A 20,465-nucleotide genomic window follows, 5' to 3' on the forward strand; every position below is an offset into this window, starting at 1 on the left:
CATACAAACCAATGAATTAAATGCTTCTACTCCCTTTTTCAAATACATTCTAAGTATATGTCAGACTATGAATGTACAGACAATATGTCAGTAAAATATATACAGAATGACATATAAACATATTCAGTAAATATTATAAATATATGAACTATATACAGTGGCATACAAAAGTTTGGGCACCCCGGTCAAAATTTCTGTTACTATGAATAGTTAAGTGAGTAGAAGATGAACTGATCTCCAAAAGTCATAAAGTTAAAGATGAAACATTCTTTTCAACATTTTAAGCAAGATTCGTGTATTATTTTTGTTTTGTACAATTTTAGAGTGAAAAAAAAAGGAAAGGAGCACCATGCAAAAGTTTAGGCACCCCAAGAGATTTGGGCTCTCAGGTAACTTTTACCAAGGTCTCAGACCTTAATTAGCTTGTTATGGTTATGGCTTGTTCACAGTCATCGTTAGGAAAGGCCAGGTGATGCAAATTTCAAAGCTTTATAAATACCCTGGCTCCTCAAACCTTGTCCCAACGATCAGCAGCCATGGGCTCCTCTAAGCAGCTGCCTAGCACTCTGAAAATTAAAATAAATGATGCCCACAAAGCAGGAGAAAGCTATAAGAAGAAGGCAAAGTGTTTTCAGGTAGCTGTTTCCTGAGTTCGTAATGTAATTAGGAAATGGCAGTTAACAGGAACAGTGGAGGTCAAGCTGAGGTCTGGAAGACCAAGAAAACCTTCCGAGAGAACTGCTCGTAGGATTGCTAGAAAGACAAATCAAAACCTCCATTTGACCGCAAAAGACCTTCAGGAAGATTTAGCAGACTTTGGAGTAGTGGTGCACTGTTCTACTGTGCAGCGACACCCGCACAAATATAACCTGCATGGAAGAGTCATCAGAAGAAAACCTTTCCTGCGTCCTCACCACAAAATTCAGCGTCAGAAGTTTGCAGAGGTACATCCAAACAAGCCTGATACAATTTGGAAACAAGTCCTGTGGACTGATGAAGTTAAAGTAGAACTTTTTGGCCGCAATGAGCAAAGGTATGTTTGGAGAAAAAAAACGGTGCAGGATTTCATGAAACGTACACCTCTTCAACTCTTAAGCACAGGGGTGGATCGATCATGCTTTGGGCTTGTGTTGCAGCCAGTGGCACGGGGAACATTTCACTGGTAGAGGGAAGAATGAATTCAATTAAATACCAGCAAATTCTGGAAGCAGACATCACACCATCTGTAAAAAAGCCGAAGATGAAAAGAGGATGGCTTCTACAACAGGATAATGATCATAAACACACCTCAAAATTCACAATGGACTATCTCAAGAGGCGCAAGCTGAAGGTTTTGCCATGGCCCTCACAGTCCCCCGACCTAAACATCATAGAAAATCTGTGGATAGACCTCAAAAGAGCAGTGCATGCAAGACGGCCCAAGAATCTCACAGAACTAGAAGCCTTTTGCAAGGAAGAATGGGCAAAAATCCACCAAACAAGAATTGAAAGTCTCTTAGCTGGCTGCAAAAAGTGTTTACAAGCTGTGATGCTTGCTAAAGGGGGTGTTAGTAAGTACTGACCATGCAGGGTGCCCAAGCTTTTGCTTCGGGCCCTTTTCCTTTTTTGTTATTTTAAAACTGTAAAAGATGGAAATAAAAAAGCAATTTTGCATAAAATATTAAAGAAATGTGTCTTCTTTAACTTTATGCCTTTTGGAAATCAGGTCGTTTTTTACTCGCTTAGCTATTCACAGTAACAGAAATTTTGACCGGGGTGCCCAAACTTTTGCATGCCACCGTATATATATTCAGTTAAGTGAAGGGAATCCTGGCTATTAGCTCCATTCATTTTTGTTCTTGAAGAGTTGTCACAAATAAGTGGCTGCCTGGATTGACTGATGGCCCAATTAACTGGAACCCACTGTACTAATGAAAGGAAGTGCATGACCATACCTGTCACTTTTCAGCTATAAAATCAACTTTGAAAAATTGGCAAAAGTACCATCAGGATGAAAAGACTGTTGGGCAACAAAAATCCTTTCACAGAGGAAAGTTGATAGAACTATAAATTCCGGAAATACATTGTCATGCCTTCACTAAAATTCAATTTTTCTACCTTATTAAAATTGGAAGTGTACATTCATTGCTCATAGATTCATAGTGTCAAATCGCACAGAAACAGGCTCCGACTTCAAGGAATCTGTGATGACAGTCAAGCACTCACTTAGTCAGAATCAGAAACAGGTTTATTATCACTTACATATGTCATGAATCTCAGTGTTGTGGTGACATGTATGGACTCTGACAATAAATTTCACCTTTGAACTACGGAATTTGTTGCTTTGTGGCAGTAGGATAGTACAATTCAGAAAACTTACTATAAATTACAAAAATATATAAAAATATAAATACATAGTGCAAAAAGAGAGCAAATAGTGAGTTCGTGGACCTTCAGAAATTGGATGTGAAGGGGAACAACCTGTTTGAAAAGTGTCGAGCATGTGTCTACAGGCTCCTGTACCAACTCACTGATGGTAGTAATGGGAAGAGGGCAGGTCCTGAATAGCGAAGGTCCTTCATGATGGATTCCACCTTCCTGAGGCATCACCTTTTGAAGAGACTCTCGATGCTGGCGAGGCCAGCGCTGACGATGGAACTGACTGAGTTTACAAGCCTCTGCAGCCTTTTCCAATCCAGTGCAGTGTCACCCCCATAGCAGAAGGTATTTGCCAGTCTTTGGTGACATACTAAATCTCCTCAAACTCCTAATGAAATAGGCGCTCACATGCATTCTTCATAATTGCAACAATTATGTAGGGCCCATGGCCGACTTTCAGAGATGTTGACATCCAGGGACTTGAATTTGTTAACGCTTTCCACTGCTGACCCCTTGATAGGGACTACTGTGTGATTTTTCCCTTCCTGAGTCCACAATCAATTCCTTGGTCTTACTAATGAGGAGTGTGAGGCAGTTGTTGCAATGCTACTCAACCACTTCTCTGTGCCACCCAATCGTTATCCGAGATTCTGCCAACAACAGCTGTGTCACTGGCAAGTTTATAGATGGTGCTTGAGCTGTGCCTGGTCACACATTCATGAAGGTAAAGAGAGTGAGGCAGTGGGTTAAGCATGCATACTTGAGGTGCGCCTGCGCTAATTGTTATTTTCAATCCCGATGACGAAGTCAAGGATCCAGTTGCAGAGGGCGGTACAGAGGCCGAGGTCCAATCCCATTTTACTCCCTCACACTCTTACCAATTCCCCCTACAAATTCTTTTTACCGTCAATACACCAGAGGCAATTTACAATGAACAATTAATCTACCAACCTACACAATTTAGGGACATGAGAGGAAACTGGAGTACCCAGAGGAAACTCACAAGATCACTGAAAACTTGTGAACACCAAACAGACAATATCAGAGGCTAGGATTAAACTAAATATCCTAATTCAGCAAACATGGACTGGATAACACCAACTACGTACAGATTTGTGGATAAGCTGCACTATGAATATACATCAAGAAGGATAATAGCTATGATCTAATTGTATGCACTAAACTTCTCCACTGCACAGTGAATTTATACATGTCTTGATACTTTCCATTACAGAACAAGTTAAGCAAACTTTTCTAAGTAACACTTTACAAAACTTGTAACAAATGCTCATGGACAATTAAGTACTAATAAATATCGTTATAGGTAGGTTAAGATTACATCACTCCTACTAAATCTGGTTACAAGTAAATATTCAACTTCACTAACATGAGAAAATCCACAGACACTGGAAATCCATAGCAACACACGCAAAATACTTGGCAAACTCAGCAAGCTAGGCAGCATCTATAGAAAAGAGTTAACAGTCGACATTTTGGGCTGAGAAAGAGGAAAAGTCACAGTAAGAGTGGGGGTAGAGAGGAAGAAGTACAAGGCTGTAGATGATGTGTGAAACCAGGAAAGGGGGAGGGTGAAGTAAAGAGCTGAGAATCTCACTGGTGAAACAGATAAAGGACTGGAGAAGGGGGAATCAGATATGCGAGGATCGAAGACCATGGAGGAAAGGGAAGGGGTAGGAGTTTCAGAGGGAGGTGATGGGCAGGTGAGGAGATAAGGTGAGAGAGGGAAACTGGAATGGGTAATGGTGAGAGCTGAGGGAGGGCAATTATCGGAAGTTAGAGAAATTGATGTTCATGCCATCAGATTGGAGGCTACCCATATGGAATAAAAGGTGTTGTTCCTCCAACCCGAGTTTGGCCTCATGGTGGCAGTAGAGGAAATCCAATTTCACTGTTAACTGAAAAATCAATATACAGCAACTGAACTCTTCCCACCTGGAATCACTTACCAAAACACACCTTAAGAATTAGACAACTCTCCTTTTTTCTACTGTATACTGAGGAGAAAGTTTTCATATAGAAAGGAAAGAGCACATGCTAAAATCATAAATGAAAATGCAAAATGTAAATCAGTCTGAGAAATTAGTAAATAAAACTACTTTTGTAAATAATCTAAGTTTTAAGTGATAACCTTTTCAAAAAGTGGCCAAATATAATTAAGTATACCAGAAACTGTAACTTCTCTTTGAAATGTTGGAAACATAGATATGGTGAGCTTTTTCAGCATTTTTCACCTTTATTTCACAGTGTAATCTACCCACCATTCCACCTAATTGAGTCCTACATAATTCCAATATTCATATGTTTCAATGTTCATATCCTGCTGTGTACTGTAGGCATTGAATTCTCAGGGTCTTTTTCTGTCTTATTTAGGGAACATGAACGGAGAAGTAATGACAGCCCCAACATGAAAGTTGGAGAATTACAAGAGGTTACAAAACTTTGACATGATGTTGAGGTTACAATACAAAAATAGAACATTCAACCTAACAAATCCATATAAGTATAATGTTAAGCAAATAAACCTAATTCATTAGCCTGATATGTCATCTACTGGGTTGAACTTGAATACTTAAGAGTTTCTTTTTCAAACATTACCTTGGAAGCACAGTACGCAGCCTCATAGCTTTAAGTATTGTTGCTCAATATTCTAAATTCTGTGTCTAAAATCTCTTTTAGAGATTTTACCCCTTGATGACTGAAATCAAGCCGCTTTTGATTAGCTTGCTTCAGCATTTCAGAATTTGAAAAACTCTGCCAGAAGTCGCCTGGCTGCATGAACACTTAACATGGTGTAACACAGCATGGAATCACACCACCCAGCTCAACCCATCCATGCCAACCTGGGTGCCCACCAAGCTAGTCCCACCTTCCCATACTCGGCCAATATTGAACCCTTCCTATCCATGTACTTGTCCAAACGTCATTAAAAAGCTGTAACTGCACATGCCTCAACCACTTTCTCTGGCAGCTTATTCCATATATGTGCCATCCTCTCTGTGTAGAGGTTGCTGTTCCTCAGGGCTCTTTTATAATCTTTCACCTTCATGCCCTCTAGTTTGTAGATCTCTCTCCTTGTAAAAAATGACCACGTGCTTTCACCTTATTAATAGTTCTCCTACCCCCAACTGATTTCACACACCTCTGTAAGTCACTCCTCAATATCCTATGGTCTAAGGAATAAAGTCCTAGTTGGCCTAACACCTCCCTGTAACTCAGGTCCATGAGTCTGGGCATTATCCTGGTAAATCCTCTCACCACACTACTACCATGCGGCTCTCAAGCGCATCTCCTCCATTTGCCACACAGCTGCCCTCACCCCGTCACCTGGACCCCATTAGAGCGATAGGGTTCCGAGTGTCCTTACCTACCACCCCATGGGCCTCTATATCCAGCACGTTATTCTCTGTAACTACCGCCATCACCAGTGGGATCCTTTTACCACGCACATATTCCTCTCTGTACGGATCTGTCTCCACGGTCTTTGTCTGTTCATCCTTCCCCAGTGATCCCCCTCCTTGTGTTTACCACAGTAAGCATGACAAGTGCTACACTTGCCCCTACATTTCCTCCCCCACTACCATTCCTGACTCCTGACAGGCCTATCAGATGGTCCACTGCCTTCTATCAGATTCCCTCTTCTTTATCCCCTCCCAACTTCTTGCTTCATTCCCCTCCCTCACCTGCTCACCTGGTCTGTCAGCTTGTACTCCTTCTCCTCCCCACCCCCACCTTCTTATTCTGGCTTCTACTCTCGTCCTTTGCAGTCCCGATGAAGGGTCTCAACCCTAAATATCAACTATTTATTTCCCTCTATGCAGGCGGCCACACTTGTTGAGTTCTTCCAGCATTTTGAGCGTGTTGCTCAAGATTTCCAGTATCTGCAGAATTTCTTGAGTTTATCATCCTTGAAAATCTACCCAGTTTACTATCATTTACATAAAACAATGAACAACAAAGGCCCCAGCATCAACCTCTGCAGCACGTCACTAGTCACAGGCTTTCTGTTTGAGAAACAACTCTGACCATCACTTTGAGCATTCCCTACCATTGAGCCAATTATGAATCCAATTTATTATATTTCTCTGACTCCAATGTAATCTAACCTTCCAGACTAGCCTGCCACGTGCGATCCTGTCAAAGGCCTTGTTATAGTCCAAACAGACAGCATCTACTGCCTTACCCCCCTGGTTACTGCTCCAGAAATTCTAAGAGATTTTTCAGACACAATTTTCTAAGTACCAAGCAGTGCTGACTATACCCAATTAATCCTTGCCCCTCCAAATGTTAACTGACCCTGTTGTTTAGAATCCCCTCTAGTAACTTAGCACAAACTGATGTCAAATTCACTGGACTTACCTTTATTGCCCTTTTCAAATAAGAGTAAAATATTACCCACCTTCCATTCATCTGGAACTTCACCTGTGGCTAAAAATGAAGCAAATTTCTCCTCAAGTTTCTTCCCTCACTTCCCACAAGGTCTCTGGATATATTCAATTGGGCCCTGTTATCTCTGTTACGCTTTAAGGTCACCAGTATCTCCTCACTGCTAATTCATATGTGGTTCAACACATCATCACTCATTATTATTTCTTAATAATATCCCTTATTTCTTTAGTATCTATCATTTTCTCCACAGTACAAACTGATGGGAAATATTCATTAAATGTCTCTCCCTCCTCCTGTGGCTCCACACATTGACAGCCATGCTGATCTTTAAGCTGGGGTGGGGGGAGATTGCTATTCTCTCCCAAACCACACGTTAACTCTTAATGTACCAATAGAACCTTTTGGGATTTTGTTTAATCCTGTCTGGCAGATCAATTTCATATCTTCTCTTCACCCTACCTGACTGGAGCCTCAATATCTCTCAACAACAAGGGTCATTAAACTTGCCAGCCTTGCTCTTCACCCCAATTGGAATATGCTTCACCCTGGACTCTTCATACCACACATTGTGTTCCACAAACATAAGACTACTTGCAGGTAAGCCTTCCTTTACCACCAAACAGTCTCACCCAAATGACCCCCTGGAAAATCCTGCCTCATGCCTTCAAAATACCCAGTTTAGGATCTTAATCCACAGATCATTCTATCTTTCTCCAGAACTATTTTAAAACTAATACAAATATAGTCACTGGACCCAAAGTGCTCCCCAAATAACTCTTCAGTAATTTGTTCCAATACTGCACCTTCTCTGGTAGGGCCCTTTATAGATTGATTAAGGTAACTATTTTGGACACTTACATTCTACCCCATCCAAGCCCTTTGCTCCATGGATGGTCCAGTCAACTCACGGATTTAACATCTCCCACTAATACTAGCCTATTATTCTTACAACTACTTGTACCCTCGCTACAGATTTATTTATTTACTTGTTGAGCTACAGCGCCGCCTAGCAAACCCTGATTTATCTCTCGGGACAATTTACAATGACCAATTAACCTACTAACTGCAACGACTTTGGACTGTGGGGGGAAACCGGAGCACCAGATGAAATCCCACACGTTCTACCGGGGAAGACATGCAGACTCCTTACAGATGACATTACAATTGAACTCCAAACTCCAACACTCCGAGTGCTAACCGCTATGCTACAGTGGTACCCATTAGATCTGTTCATCCAATTCCTGCCTGACTATTGTAAGGGAGAGGTGGGGAGGGGAGGAGGCTAAAACATAGTCCCATCAAAATGATCATCTCCTTTCTAAGTCGTATCCATAAGGTCTCACTGGATAATCCACCACAAATATGTTCACTCAGCGCTGTTCTGTCTACCCTCATCAGAAAGACAAGACCCCTCTCCTCTATAATGTGTAACTGTATCACAGCAGCAGCATCTGTATCATGGAATATTAAGCTCTGAGATCTGCCCTTCTCCCAGCCATATTTCTGTTATGGCAGTAATATCCCAGTCCCCAGAGGCAATCCATGCCCTGAGTTCATCTGCCTTATAAGTTGAGCCTTTTGCATTAAAATGAATAAAATAAGACAGTTGAGCAACAGTCTTTCCTTGTCTCGGCCTGAAAAGTCGACTGCGCCTCTTCCTATAGATGCTGCTTGGCCTGCTGTGTTCACCAGCAACTTTGATGTATGTTGCTAGTCTTTCCTTGTACTTTGTTGTGCCCTTGGCTATCCTGATTACTAAACTTTTTCTGTTGAATGATTCAGTTGGCATGACCATGGAAATAACTGTCATAATTATAAGTTGGAATGCAATCAACATCTCTTTGTTTGAGGATGCGGCTAACTACATTTGTGCAAGGCACGCCTCCATTTCAGGATCAAGTTAAGAGGAGATTAGTGACAAGGATAAGGGAACCAAACTAAACCCTTAAGTTCAGTAAAGCTACTAATTTTGAAAATAAAACAATAAGATTAATGTATCCAGATTCAAAAGAAATTAAAACACTTCAAGCTGATTGATCATTTGGTTACAAGAAGGTACTATTGCCTGGAAAGGGAGTAAGCAAGAAGTGGGACTCCAAGGACTTAGGAAATCGACTGCTAAGCAAGTTTCAGGACCTTGCTGCACTCAGTTTCTGTGGCCAACCACTGCGATTCTGGTCCTCAAACATACTAATTTCTTTGTGCTTCTTCTGAAGAGCTTGGTCAGCACATCTTGAAACTCCTGTCTGCTGCAAAATTTCAGCTCGGGAGAGGTCTTGCTGATGCAGAATGACCACCTTGTGTTTTATTGCTATGCTCACTCTTGCCATGGTGTAAGAATTGATGATTTGAAGGTTAAACTGTCATATCTGCCACACCCTCACCTTTTAGTTTGGTTGCCCTTCACCCAGTTTGATTCCTTCTACACCTGTTTCTGTTTCAGTTAATCAGTTTAGTTCAGTCAATTCATTATGTCATTGATCATTAGCATCTCTTTCTTATCTTTGTTTAATCATGCACTGGGCTATATACCTAGAAAGTAATCAAGTTTCTATTTGAAAAGTGGTCTATTACTTAATATATTACTTTCATTAATGAAATACAAAACATTTTCTAACATTTATTTTTTTTGGAAACTGAATGCTTGGAAATCTAAAATTTGCTCTTTTGTACTGACAGACACACTAATGCAGAAGTTAACAAATAAAACATCTAAACCAAAATCTAGCATGCCTAAGACTTTTGCACAGAATGGTCAGTACGAAATTCAAGAATATGCTTGATTGTTGATCATGCAAAACTGTAAACTGAAGATGAACATGCCAAATTAATGGAAAATGAAATTATCTAAGGCTTTCATTGCATTCAGTATCAATCAGAAGGTTTGGGATTGAATTGTTGGATCAAGAGATTAAGGGAAATTGATAGATTAATGGAGTAAATCTACTTCTACTGGTTGTGAAACAGGACTAGAGGATATTGTTTAAAAATTGGATTAGAAGTGTCATTTATGACCCATCTATTAAATTTGATGAGATTTGGAGACGATTTATTCAATATTTTCACATGATGTAATTTGACCCTTTCCAATTCTATTTTGTTACTTCAGTATGTGGGGAGAGGAGAGGAAGTAGCGACACTAATGGTTTTATCTGAGATATCAAAATAGCCCTTTCTTTTTCTTTTATTTTCTCTTTAGTTTTCTTCTAGTTTCGTTAGATTAGATTTTTTTCTAATCGGATATATATTTTTTTCTTTTTTTGTTTTTTTTAATGATATTTTTGTATTTTCATGTATATTTTTTCTATATTTTATTGGTAATTTTGCGAGATTTTGGGAGGCTTATTAAGTATGTGCCATTTGACTTTATGCTTGTATAAACTAATTATTATCAATATAATCCCAATTGCTCTGTACTTACTTTTTGTAATGTTTATGATGTTGAAATTAATAAAAAGATTAAAAAAGAAAGAAAGAAAAATTGGACCCAAACATTTCAGGGGTGAAATTTGGAATGAAGATAGAGATAGATACTTGGACATCCACGAGGATAGTCTGTAGGTTATCTAGAATCTCACTGCATTGGCTTCAAGTCAGGTGTATCCTCAAAAGCGGAAAGAGAAATTTTATAGAAGTTATACATCAAAGCCCTGTACAATACATTGAGACTGCCTCAATTGCATTTCAAAGCACTAAAAATTACAAACACGAGGAAATCTGCAGATGCTGGAATTTCAAGCAACACACATAAAAGTTGCTGGTGAACGCAGCAGGCCAGGCAGCATCTATAGGAAATCTATAGGAAGAGGTACAGTTGACGTTTCGGGCCGAGATCCTTCGTCAGGACTAACTGAAAGAAGCGCTAGTAAGAGATTTGAAAGTGGGAGGGGGAGGGGGAGATCCAAAATGATAGGAGAAGACAGGAGGGGGAGGGATGGAGCCAAGACCTGGACAGTTGATTGGCAAAAGGGATACGAGAGGATCATGGGACTGGAGGCCTAGGGAGAAAGAAAAGGGGGAGGGGGGAAGCCCAGAGGATGGGCAATAATGGATGGAGTATGAGGGGGAGGTGGGGCATTAGTGGAAGTTAGAGAAGTCAATGTTCATGCCATCAGGTTGGAGGCTACCCAGACGGAATATAAGGTGTTGTTCCTCCAACCTGAGTGTGGCATCATCTTTACAGTAGAGGAGGCCATGGATAAACATATCAGAATGGGAATGAGACGTGGAATTAAAATGTGTGGCCACTGGGAGATCCTGCTTTCTCTGGCGGACAGAGCGTAGGTGTTCAGCGAAACAGTCTCTCAGTCTGCGTCGGGTCTCGCCAATATATAGAAGGCCGCATTGGGAGCCCCAGACGCAGTATATCACCCCAGCCGACTCACAGGTGAAGTGTCGCCTCACCTGGAAGGACTGTCTGGGGCCCTGAATGGTAGTGAGGGAGGAAGTATAAGGGCATGTGTAGCACTTGTTCCACTTACAAGGATAAGTACGAGGAGGGAGATCGGTGGGGAGGGATGGGGGGGGACGAATGGACAAGGGAGTCGCGTAGGGAGCAATCCCTGCGGAAAGCAGAGAGAGGGGGGAGGGAAAGATGTGCTTAGTGGTGGGATCCTGTTGGAGGTGGTAGAAGTATCGGAGAATTATGTCTACCAAAATGAACCACTTCACACTTATCAGGGTTGAACTCCATCTGCCACTTCTCAGCCCAGTTTTGCATCCTATCAATGTCCTGCCGTACCCTCTGACAGTCGTCCACACTATCCACAACACCTCCAACCTTTGTGTCATCAGCAAACTTACTAACCCTTCCCTCCACTTCCTCATCCAAGTCATTTATAAAAATTACGAAGAACAGATCCTTGAGGCACCCCACTGGTGACCGACCTCCATGCAGAATATGAGACCCGTCTACAACCACTCTTTGCCTTCTGTGGGCAAGCCAGTTCTGGATCCACAAAGCAATGTCCCCTTGGATCCCATGCCTCTTTACTTTCTCAATAAGCCTTGCACGGGGTACCTTATCAAATGCCTTGCTGAAATCAAGATTTGTCAAGATTTTTGATGTCATGTCAAATCTGCAGAGACTCTTAAGGACAGATAAGCACTGTTGTGCTTCTTTGCAATTATATTTAGATAATGGGTCCAGGATAGGTCCTCTGAGATAGTGACTCCCAGGAATTTAAAGTTACTGACCCTCTCCACCTCTGATCAGTATTGGCTAATGGACTTCTGGTTTCCCTCTCCTGAAATCAATTCCTTGACTTTGCTGACATTGAATGAGATGTTGTCCTGCCACCACTCAGCCAAATTTTCAATCTCCTTCCTGTATGCTGATTCATCACCACCATTGATACGACCCACAACAGTGGTGTTGGAGCTGTACTTAGCCGCACAACCATAAGTGAAAAGTGAGTAGATCAGAGGGCTAAGAACACGGCCCTGTGGTGCTCCCCTGTTGACGGAGATTGTGGAGGAGATGTTTTTGCCAATTTGAACTGACTGGAGTCTGCAAGTGAGGAAATCCAAGATCTAATTGCACAAGGAGGTGCTGAGACCCAGGTCTTGGAGCTTACTGATCAGTTTTGATGGGATGATGGTTTTAGATGCTAAGCTGTAATCCATAAAGAGTATCCTGATGTATGCATCTTTGCTGTCCAGATGTTCCAGGGTTGAGTGAAGAGCCAATGAGATGGCACCTGTTGTTCCAATGGGCAAATTGGAAAAGATCCAAGTTGCCACTCAAGCCTTCCTAATTGCTTACTATTCTACCTGGTAATTCTCTTTATTCCACTTATAAGAATATTCAAATCCCTCTGAATTAGCGTGTAAAATGTAGTGTTTATTTTTCTACTAAAATGAACACCTTCACATTTTCCCGAACTCTGCTCCATCCAGCACTTCTTCCCCCTCACCTTCCAATGAAGTTTGGAAACTGTTTGAAACTTCATAGCTTACTTTCTACTTGGTTTGTGTTGCAGGCAAATTTGCAGAGAAACAACACCAAGTATTTTCACCTGAAACACCAATATAGATTTTAGATACTTGATACCCCAGCACTAACTCTTATGGCACAGACTGGATTAGGAACTATACTGCATGAGGCACTGAGTAGAAAGAAACCTTTACTCACTGCAGTTTAGAAGAATGAAAATCGATCTCTTTCAATGTGATTTACTTTCTGATCTTCAAACAACATTGAGCTGACATATGAGCCCTCTCCACTGCCAACCTCTGAGTATGTTACTTTGTGCAACAATCTTTTGAGGAGCCCTTTATTGAATTAAGTGTGAATATCCAGACGTACCACATCTGGTGCCTCTTCTTTATCTTACAATCTGCCACATTGATCCATTACCTATCTTCACAATTCCAAATTATAACTATTGAGGAGCAAAGACTTTTTACCTTAAGGTTGGTTTAACTTAAACACAGTGCACAAGTAGAATTTAACACATGAACAAAAAAATAAGTGTGACAATGGTTTACAAAGACTTGCCTTAGGTTTCTGCTTCAATCTACTCGCTACCTCACGAAACCTAACCCGTGGAGGAAGAGCTGACTCAACACCCCTTGGTGTCTTCACATTCTCTTCGTCTGCCTAAACAGGTGATAAAAATCTCAAGTTAAAAGTGTTAATAGTGAAGAAAAGAAAGTGCCTGTCACATTCAGTTCTTTTCTGCCTTATTTAGGATTTAGATTATTTATATGTACTATGTAAATAAACTTCAGTACAAATGCTTGATATGTGGATATGTAATTAGTCATTTCCTTCATCACAAGTGTATATCTCCACTGAATTGAGTTAACCGAGGGTATCCAGGGCATTATAAACTTAAATTCAAATGATCAATAACAGATTAAACAAAGTTAATTCACCAACCAGTGAAACAGGTGGACAAAAGCATTGAAACCTCGGATTGCCAGACAGGAATGAAGCATTCCATTTATGACATTTATGGGTGTTTACTGATGTTCATATGACACTAATCAGAATTATTTATGGATAGACTAGCTCTGGAGGGAAACAGACATACTTAAACATTGTTTCTTGTCTTCCTAGCTGCCTCAGAGACCTAGATTACAATAACAGACATCTCATTTTGGACCAGTGGAAATGGTCCAGAAGGGTTGTATGGAAACTATTATTACCATTTTTCTTAACAACTAATTTCATTACTTAGCCTAATAGGTTAGATTTACCACAGTACATAATTATCTATTTAAATGTTTATTTTGCTTTTATATCATCTCAATGTGTACTTAAGAATGTATAAATAATTGTAGTTTTATACATATAAAAAAATGGAAAAGGTTATATGTGTGAAAAAAGTACATGATAATTGTGAACTCCTTATCCAAATAAAAATAAAAAAAAAAGAAAATGCCACCAATGTTGTTTCCAAAGTATTCTCCTATTTTTGTAGAAGATAATTAAATTGGGGTGAGTGCCCTCTCTCAGGCCAACTCCTCCTATAGAGGCCCTGGTTATTCTCAATCACCTATATTGGGCAGGCCACAGTAATTGCAAGTTCAACACCAAAAGCCCAAAACAGGCACTCTATTCAGAGTTCCAGCATGGGGCAACTTACCAGTAGACAGAAGGAAAGATTCAAGGCTTTCTTAATAATTGCACCATCCCCAGTGACTCTTGGGAACCTCTGGCCCACAAACTCTCATAGTGAAGAAGAAACATTTGGGGTGGTACTGAAAATCATGAGTCTATGTGCCAGGAGCATACAAAGCCCTGTTTGAACAAGGGAAGCAGTAAAGCACCTCACAAATGATCAAATGCCTCCTGCCCTATTGTGGAAGAGTTGATGGGTATTACATTGGCCTCATCAACCATCTCAGAACCCACAAAACTACAGCGGAAATCGGTTACCCTTGATCCAGAGAATTATCTAAGAATAAGATTTTTTTTTATTATTAAGTTCAACTGTTTCTTTAGGGTTTTCATTATAGGATTCCAAAGAGAAGATAATATAGTACCCTGTCAGATGGCAAAGATGGACCCATCAAATACATCTAGTGCATCGTCACACTGCCTTTACTTTCATTGTTGAACTCAGAACACTTAGATCATCTGAAATTCAGCAGCCTGACTCATATGATGGATAAAGGTCATAGAAAGACAGACCCATGCACAAACTGCTTGGCAGGTCTGATGCAAAAGAAGAAATGAATAAAGTATTATTTTTCTGCAAAGAATGTAACAACATAAATCTATATCTGGATCTTCCTTAGAACATGAATTTTAATCCAATTTGAATTTAATTCAGAAAATTATACAAAGGCCCAATGAAAAGAAACTGTAACAGAAGGAAATGCAATAAGTGGCTTCATCAACAAGGAAGTGAATAGAAATTTATGAAAAGAATGAAGTAATAAATTACCATAAAGGTTATATTAAAACAAATAATAGTTCAAAATACCATACATTTACTCACCTCAGTGTCAAATTGAGTGACCAATGCTTGATCTTTGAGATGGGTTGGACATCCAGATGTATCCTCTTCCTCTTGCTGGATGACACTCTCAGCTTTAGACTAAACAGTACATATTAAAATGTAAGTTTTAATTCAACTATGCAGAAAATGCACATTCACATAAACACATCCCTCGATCATATAAACCATCTCCCTTTGCCCTCAAGACCTGTTGCTGATCTTTCCTTCATCTCAGACATTTTTTGCTTCACACCAGAATGACCATCAATCCAAATACATTTCAATTAACTTAGAGTGCTAAAAGGGTTTGCTCGGCTCTCAGGTGAATTAAACAAGCTATCCTCTAATACAATGCCAGCAGCAAACATCAATCTTCTTCAGTGCGAGTACAACAAACGTTATTTGGTTTATACGCAAGATATTACGTCAAAACTGGAAAATGTTTTTGAAAATTGCAAGCATGTTTAACCAGTTAATAAATAGGAAAAAATACAAAGCAGCGGACAGACTTTAATTCAATAAAAAAACTTACATTATATTACCTTAATGACATCTGAAAAATATTGGATTGACTTAAGATAAGCCGAGAAATATGGATTTTAACAGACACCGTCTGTCACACAAAGGCATTTGGTAAAAGATGAATTTTGATTTGGAGATATAAGAGGTTGCAAATACCAGAATCTGAGGCAAAACAAAAACTACTGGAGGAACTCAGCAGGTCAGGCAGCATCTGTAGTGGGAAATAGAACTGTCAAGTTGGTGTGCCCAGGTGAAGTGAGATGACTGGCAGATGGAGGAAAGAAGGATGGAATCATAGACAGAGGCTGGGAGATGCTAGATAGAGCAGCAAACGGTGACGGATGATGGAATCCAATGGGATAGGACTGTAGACTATCCAGGTGCTCTTCTAGTTTACACCTGATCTTATCCCAGTAGAGGATAAGGCTGAGGGAATGGGGAGGAAGCTGCAGAAAGCCATGGTGGGTGGAGTGTAGGTGCTCAGCAAGCCGGTTACCTAGTCTGCACTTGGTCTTACTGATATACAGGAGACCATATAGAAAAGCACTGGCTGAAATAAACATGACTACAGGATATTCATGTGAAATTCTGCCTCACCTGGGAGGAATGTTTGGGTTTCTGGCTGGTGGCGAGGGAGGAGATGCAGTGACAGGCATCACAGCTCATGGTTGCAGGAGAAAGTGTCTGATTTCATTGCTACTAAGAACTACCATCTTCCTCTCGAGATAAGCAACCAACAAACTTCATCAAACCATGTGTGCAATTCAGTCAGCCCAACAAATTTTGAACCAACCACAAACAATCATCGGTATGATCACACCTCACGGGACAAAGATATAAGAAAGGCAACATTTATAAATTGGTTTATAATTCCTAGTCCTTTCACTGCAATTAACAAAAACAAGGATCATGATTCGAAATTCAATTGGTAACCATGTCTTGACACGATTGTATGTCATGCCAGTTATATCTTTTGTTCAATCTGTATGTTACTGATACACTAAAGATAAATTCAGAGAGCTAATGTGGCTGAATGCTTCTCTCAATGGCAAGTCTATAACATCAGTCTAACAACTGATATGATTTCCTTTTAAATGGATTTCCTGTTTAATTTCCTATTAAATGGAGACAATGAAGCCCTCAATGATGTTAAGTTTCCAATGAAGGGTCTTGACCTGAAATGTCCACTGTCCAGTTCCCAGCATAGTGCTTGCTGCCTGCCTGCTGAGTTCCTCCAGCTGCGTTGTGTGTATCTCTTATTAATATATTAATGAGAAAGCAAAGATCTTGGAGTAAAAATAAGTGAAAAATGTTGCAGTGAGGCAGAGATATGCAAGTCTGCCATGCAAAATCTACAAAGGGAACAGCTATTCTTAAAAAAAATACAAAATGATGTGAATCGTTAGAGACAATTATTTTTTGCAAAAACTTAATGTAGGCATTGCTACTGGCCAGGTGATCCAAGGGCGAGTGGAGAGCCAAGAAGATTGCACCCACCATAGACCTATTCTGTCCTACACAATGAAGACTGATGCTAAATACTTAGAGTTCACTCACCACTCCTTTGTCTCCCATTGCTACTCTCCAGCATCATTTTCCAGCAATCCAATATCCACTCTCGTCTCTTTTTTTATATAACTCTTTAAAATCTGAAAAAACTTTGGTACCCTCATTTATATTATTTGCTAGCTTACCTTCATATTTCATTTTATCTCTCCTTAGTTGGCTTCTGTTGGTTTTTAAAACATTCCCAATCCTTTACCTTCCTGCTAATCTTTGCTATATTATAAGCCTTCTCTTGTGCTTTTATGCTATCTTTGACTTCCCTTGTCAGTCCTAGTCACCTCATGCTCCCCCTTAGAACATTTCTTCTTCAGGATATATGTATTCTGCACTTTCCTAATTGCCGCTAGAAATTCCAGCTATTGCTGTTCTGCTGTCATCCCTGCTAGTGACCCCTTCCAATCAACTTTGATCAGCTCCTCTCTCTTGCCTCTGTAATTCCCTTCACTCCACTACAATATTGATGTATCTCACTTTAGCTTCTCCCTCTTAAACTGCAGGGAGAATTCTATCACATTATGATCACTACCTTCGAATGGTTTCTTTACCTTAAGTTCCCTAATCAAATCTGGTTAATTACACAATACCCAATCCAAAATTGTCTTTTCCCTAGTAGGCTCAACCACAAGCTGCTCTAAAATACCATTTCATAGGCATCATACAAATTCCCCCTCTTGGGATCCAGCAGCAACCTGATTTTCCTAATCTACCTGCATATTGAAATGTAACATTGCCCTTCTTGCATGCCTTTGCAATCTCCTATTGTAATTTATGTCACACATCCTGGCTACTGTTGGGAGGTCTGTATAAAACTCCCATTGTGGTCTTAAGGATTCCAAATCTTCTGATCCTATGTCAATTATTTCCAAGGATTTGATTTCATATTTTACCAACAGTACCACCCCATCCCTCTCCTCTTTTGATACAACATGTATCCTTGGACGTTAAGCTCCAACTGTGATCTTTCAGCCACAACCCAGTGATGCTCACGTCATACCTGCCAATTTCTAACTGGGCTACCAGATCGTCTACCTTATTCTGAACACTGTCTGTATTCAAATGTAACATTTTCAGTCCTGTTTTCATCATCCTTTTCGATTTTGCCCCCATGTTACACTTCAACTCATCCCAATGACTGCAATTTTACCCTATTATCTGCCTGTACTTCATCACAAACTTACTATACCACTGCAACAACCTCAGTCCTATCACTCTGGTTTCTGTTCCCCTGCCAAATTAGTTTAAAATCTCCCCAACAGCTCTAGCAAACTTGCCCACAAGGATTTTGGTCCTTTTTGAGTTCAGGTGTAACATGTCTTTTTGTGCAGGTCATACCTTCCCCAGAAGAGAACCCAGACATCCAAACCCCTGCCCCCTGCCCCATTTCCTCAGCCACAGATTCATCTGCCAAATCATTCTATTCTTACCCTCACTGATGCATGGCACAGGCAGCAATCCAGAGATTTCTACCCTTGAGGTCCTGTTTTTCAGCTTTCTACCCAACTCCCTGTATTCTCTCTGCAGGACCTCATCCCTTTTCCTACCTGTATCATTGGCATCAATATGCACCAGCACTTCAGGCTGCTCACCCATTCTGCCCTTTAGAATGCTGTGGACCCAACCTGAGACATCCCTGAACCTGGCACCTGAGAGGCAACACACCATCCCCGTGTCTCTTTCACATTCACAGAATCTCAAGTATGCTCCCCTAACTATGGAATCCCCCATAACTACTGCACTCCTCCTCTCCCTCCTTCCCTCTGAGCCACAGAGCCAGACTTCGTGCCAGAAACCCTGTTGCTGGTAGGTTATTCTCCCAACAGTCTCCAAAGCAGTATACTTTTTATTGAGGGGAACAGCCACAGAGGTTACTCTGCACTAGCTGCCTATTTTCTTTCCCTCTCCTGACAGTCACCCAGCTACCTGTCCCCTGAAACTTATGGGTGACTACGTCCCTGTAGCTCTTATCTATCATCTCCTCGTTCTCCTGTATGAGCTGAAGGCCATCAAGCTTGTAGCTGCAGATCCTGAACATGTTTTCTGAGCAGATATAGCAGTTTGGGAGACAGGAGGTCTCCCAGTGCTTCCACATCTCACAGAAAAGAACATACCACTAACCCTGGACCCATTCTCAATGCACTATGTACTAATAAACAAAAAAGAGGGAAAAAAAGCTTACTTGAAACTTATTTTGAGCCTTTGCCTATTTTCTCTGAAGCCTGCTGAACCGGAACCTCCCACCCCAACCTTAGCCCACTCGAAAAATGGCCGCTCCCACAATGGCAGCTCTGTTTGCACCTCATTTCTTTTTGTTGGCCCTTGTTAAGTTACTAATAAACAAAGCATTCTCCCACTTGGCACACAAGGCCAGAAAGGCCCGGCTCACTTTCTAAAACTGGTGCATAAACTCCACAGGAACTGTCTGCAACTCTTCACAAATAGGTATACCTAATAAAGTGGCCACTGACTGTATGTACGTGATTGTTCTGTGAGTTTTCCAGTGGTTACAGTTGCCTTTGTATTTTTTCTGGAAACTTCTTGGTTTCAGTGGCAGTTGTCACAATCTGACTATCTCATTGAAACGTCCTGTTATCAGTTGTCTGGAAGAAGAAGGTCATACGATCCTCAGCCTCTCTTTTCTTTGTCTCTTGCCATGCTTCTTCTCTTTTGCTCTCACAACACTTAATAAGATGACCATAAGCAGCAACCTGTATGCTTGATTCATTCCCAACTTCAGAAGAACCTTTGGATGCAGGATCCAACCCATTTTACACAGGAAACCCAAAACTTGCCAGTATATTGAGAATTCTGGAAGTCTTGCAGAGACCAAACAAAATCCGAGCCAAAATATCCAAAGAAAGCAAGATTGTAGCTTGAGTCTTGTCATGCACAGAATGACAAATAAATTACACTTTCTGTTTTCCTACTTCAAAAAATTACATGGAAAGGGTTAAGACAAACCACCAATCAAAATAACACATTTTAGCAAGAAGCATGAGTCTATACTGATATAAATTTAAAGTTTAATCATGTAAGCCACACATACCCTGGCTGCTTTCAGTTTCTCCCTCATTTTCTCTCTCATGGAGTATTCAGCAAAACTAGTAGTTGGGGTGGACACAGCAAAAGCAGGAAGAGCTGATGGGACAGTAAGGGGGAAGACAA

General features: G+C 40.6%; 1 protein-coding gene across 2 annotated transcripts in view; it reads right to left on the reverse strand.

The window, feature by feature from the left end:
• cc2d2a (coiled-coil and C2 domain containing 2A) overlaps positions 1 to 20,465 on the reverse strand; it is a 163,361-nt gene that overhangs the window by 119,096 nt on the left and 23,800 nt on the right. For both annotated transcript variants that reach the window (XM_063043416.1, XM_063043415.1), the window contains exons 7-9: positions 20,347 to 20,438; positions 15,216 to 15,314; positions 13,265 to 13,366 (exon numbers count right to left, since the gene is read on the reverse strand). In XM_063043416.1, the coding sequence (XP_062899486.1) occupies positions 13,265 to 13,366; positions 15,216 to 15,314; positions 20,347 to 20,438 (293 nt within the window). The remainder of the gene's footprint in view (positions 1 to 13,264; positions 13,367 to 15,215; positions 15,315 to 20,346; positions 20,439 to 20,465) is intronic.

This window comes from Mobula hypostoma, chromosome 3 (assembly GCF_963921235.1).
Source record: "Mobula hypostoma chromosome 3, sMobHyp1.1, whole genome shotgun sequence".
Taxonomy (NCBI): domain Eukaryota; kingdom Metazoa; phylum Chordata; class Chondrichthyes; order Myliobatiformes; family Myliobatidae; genus Mobula; species Mobula hypostoma.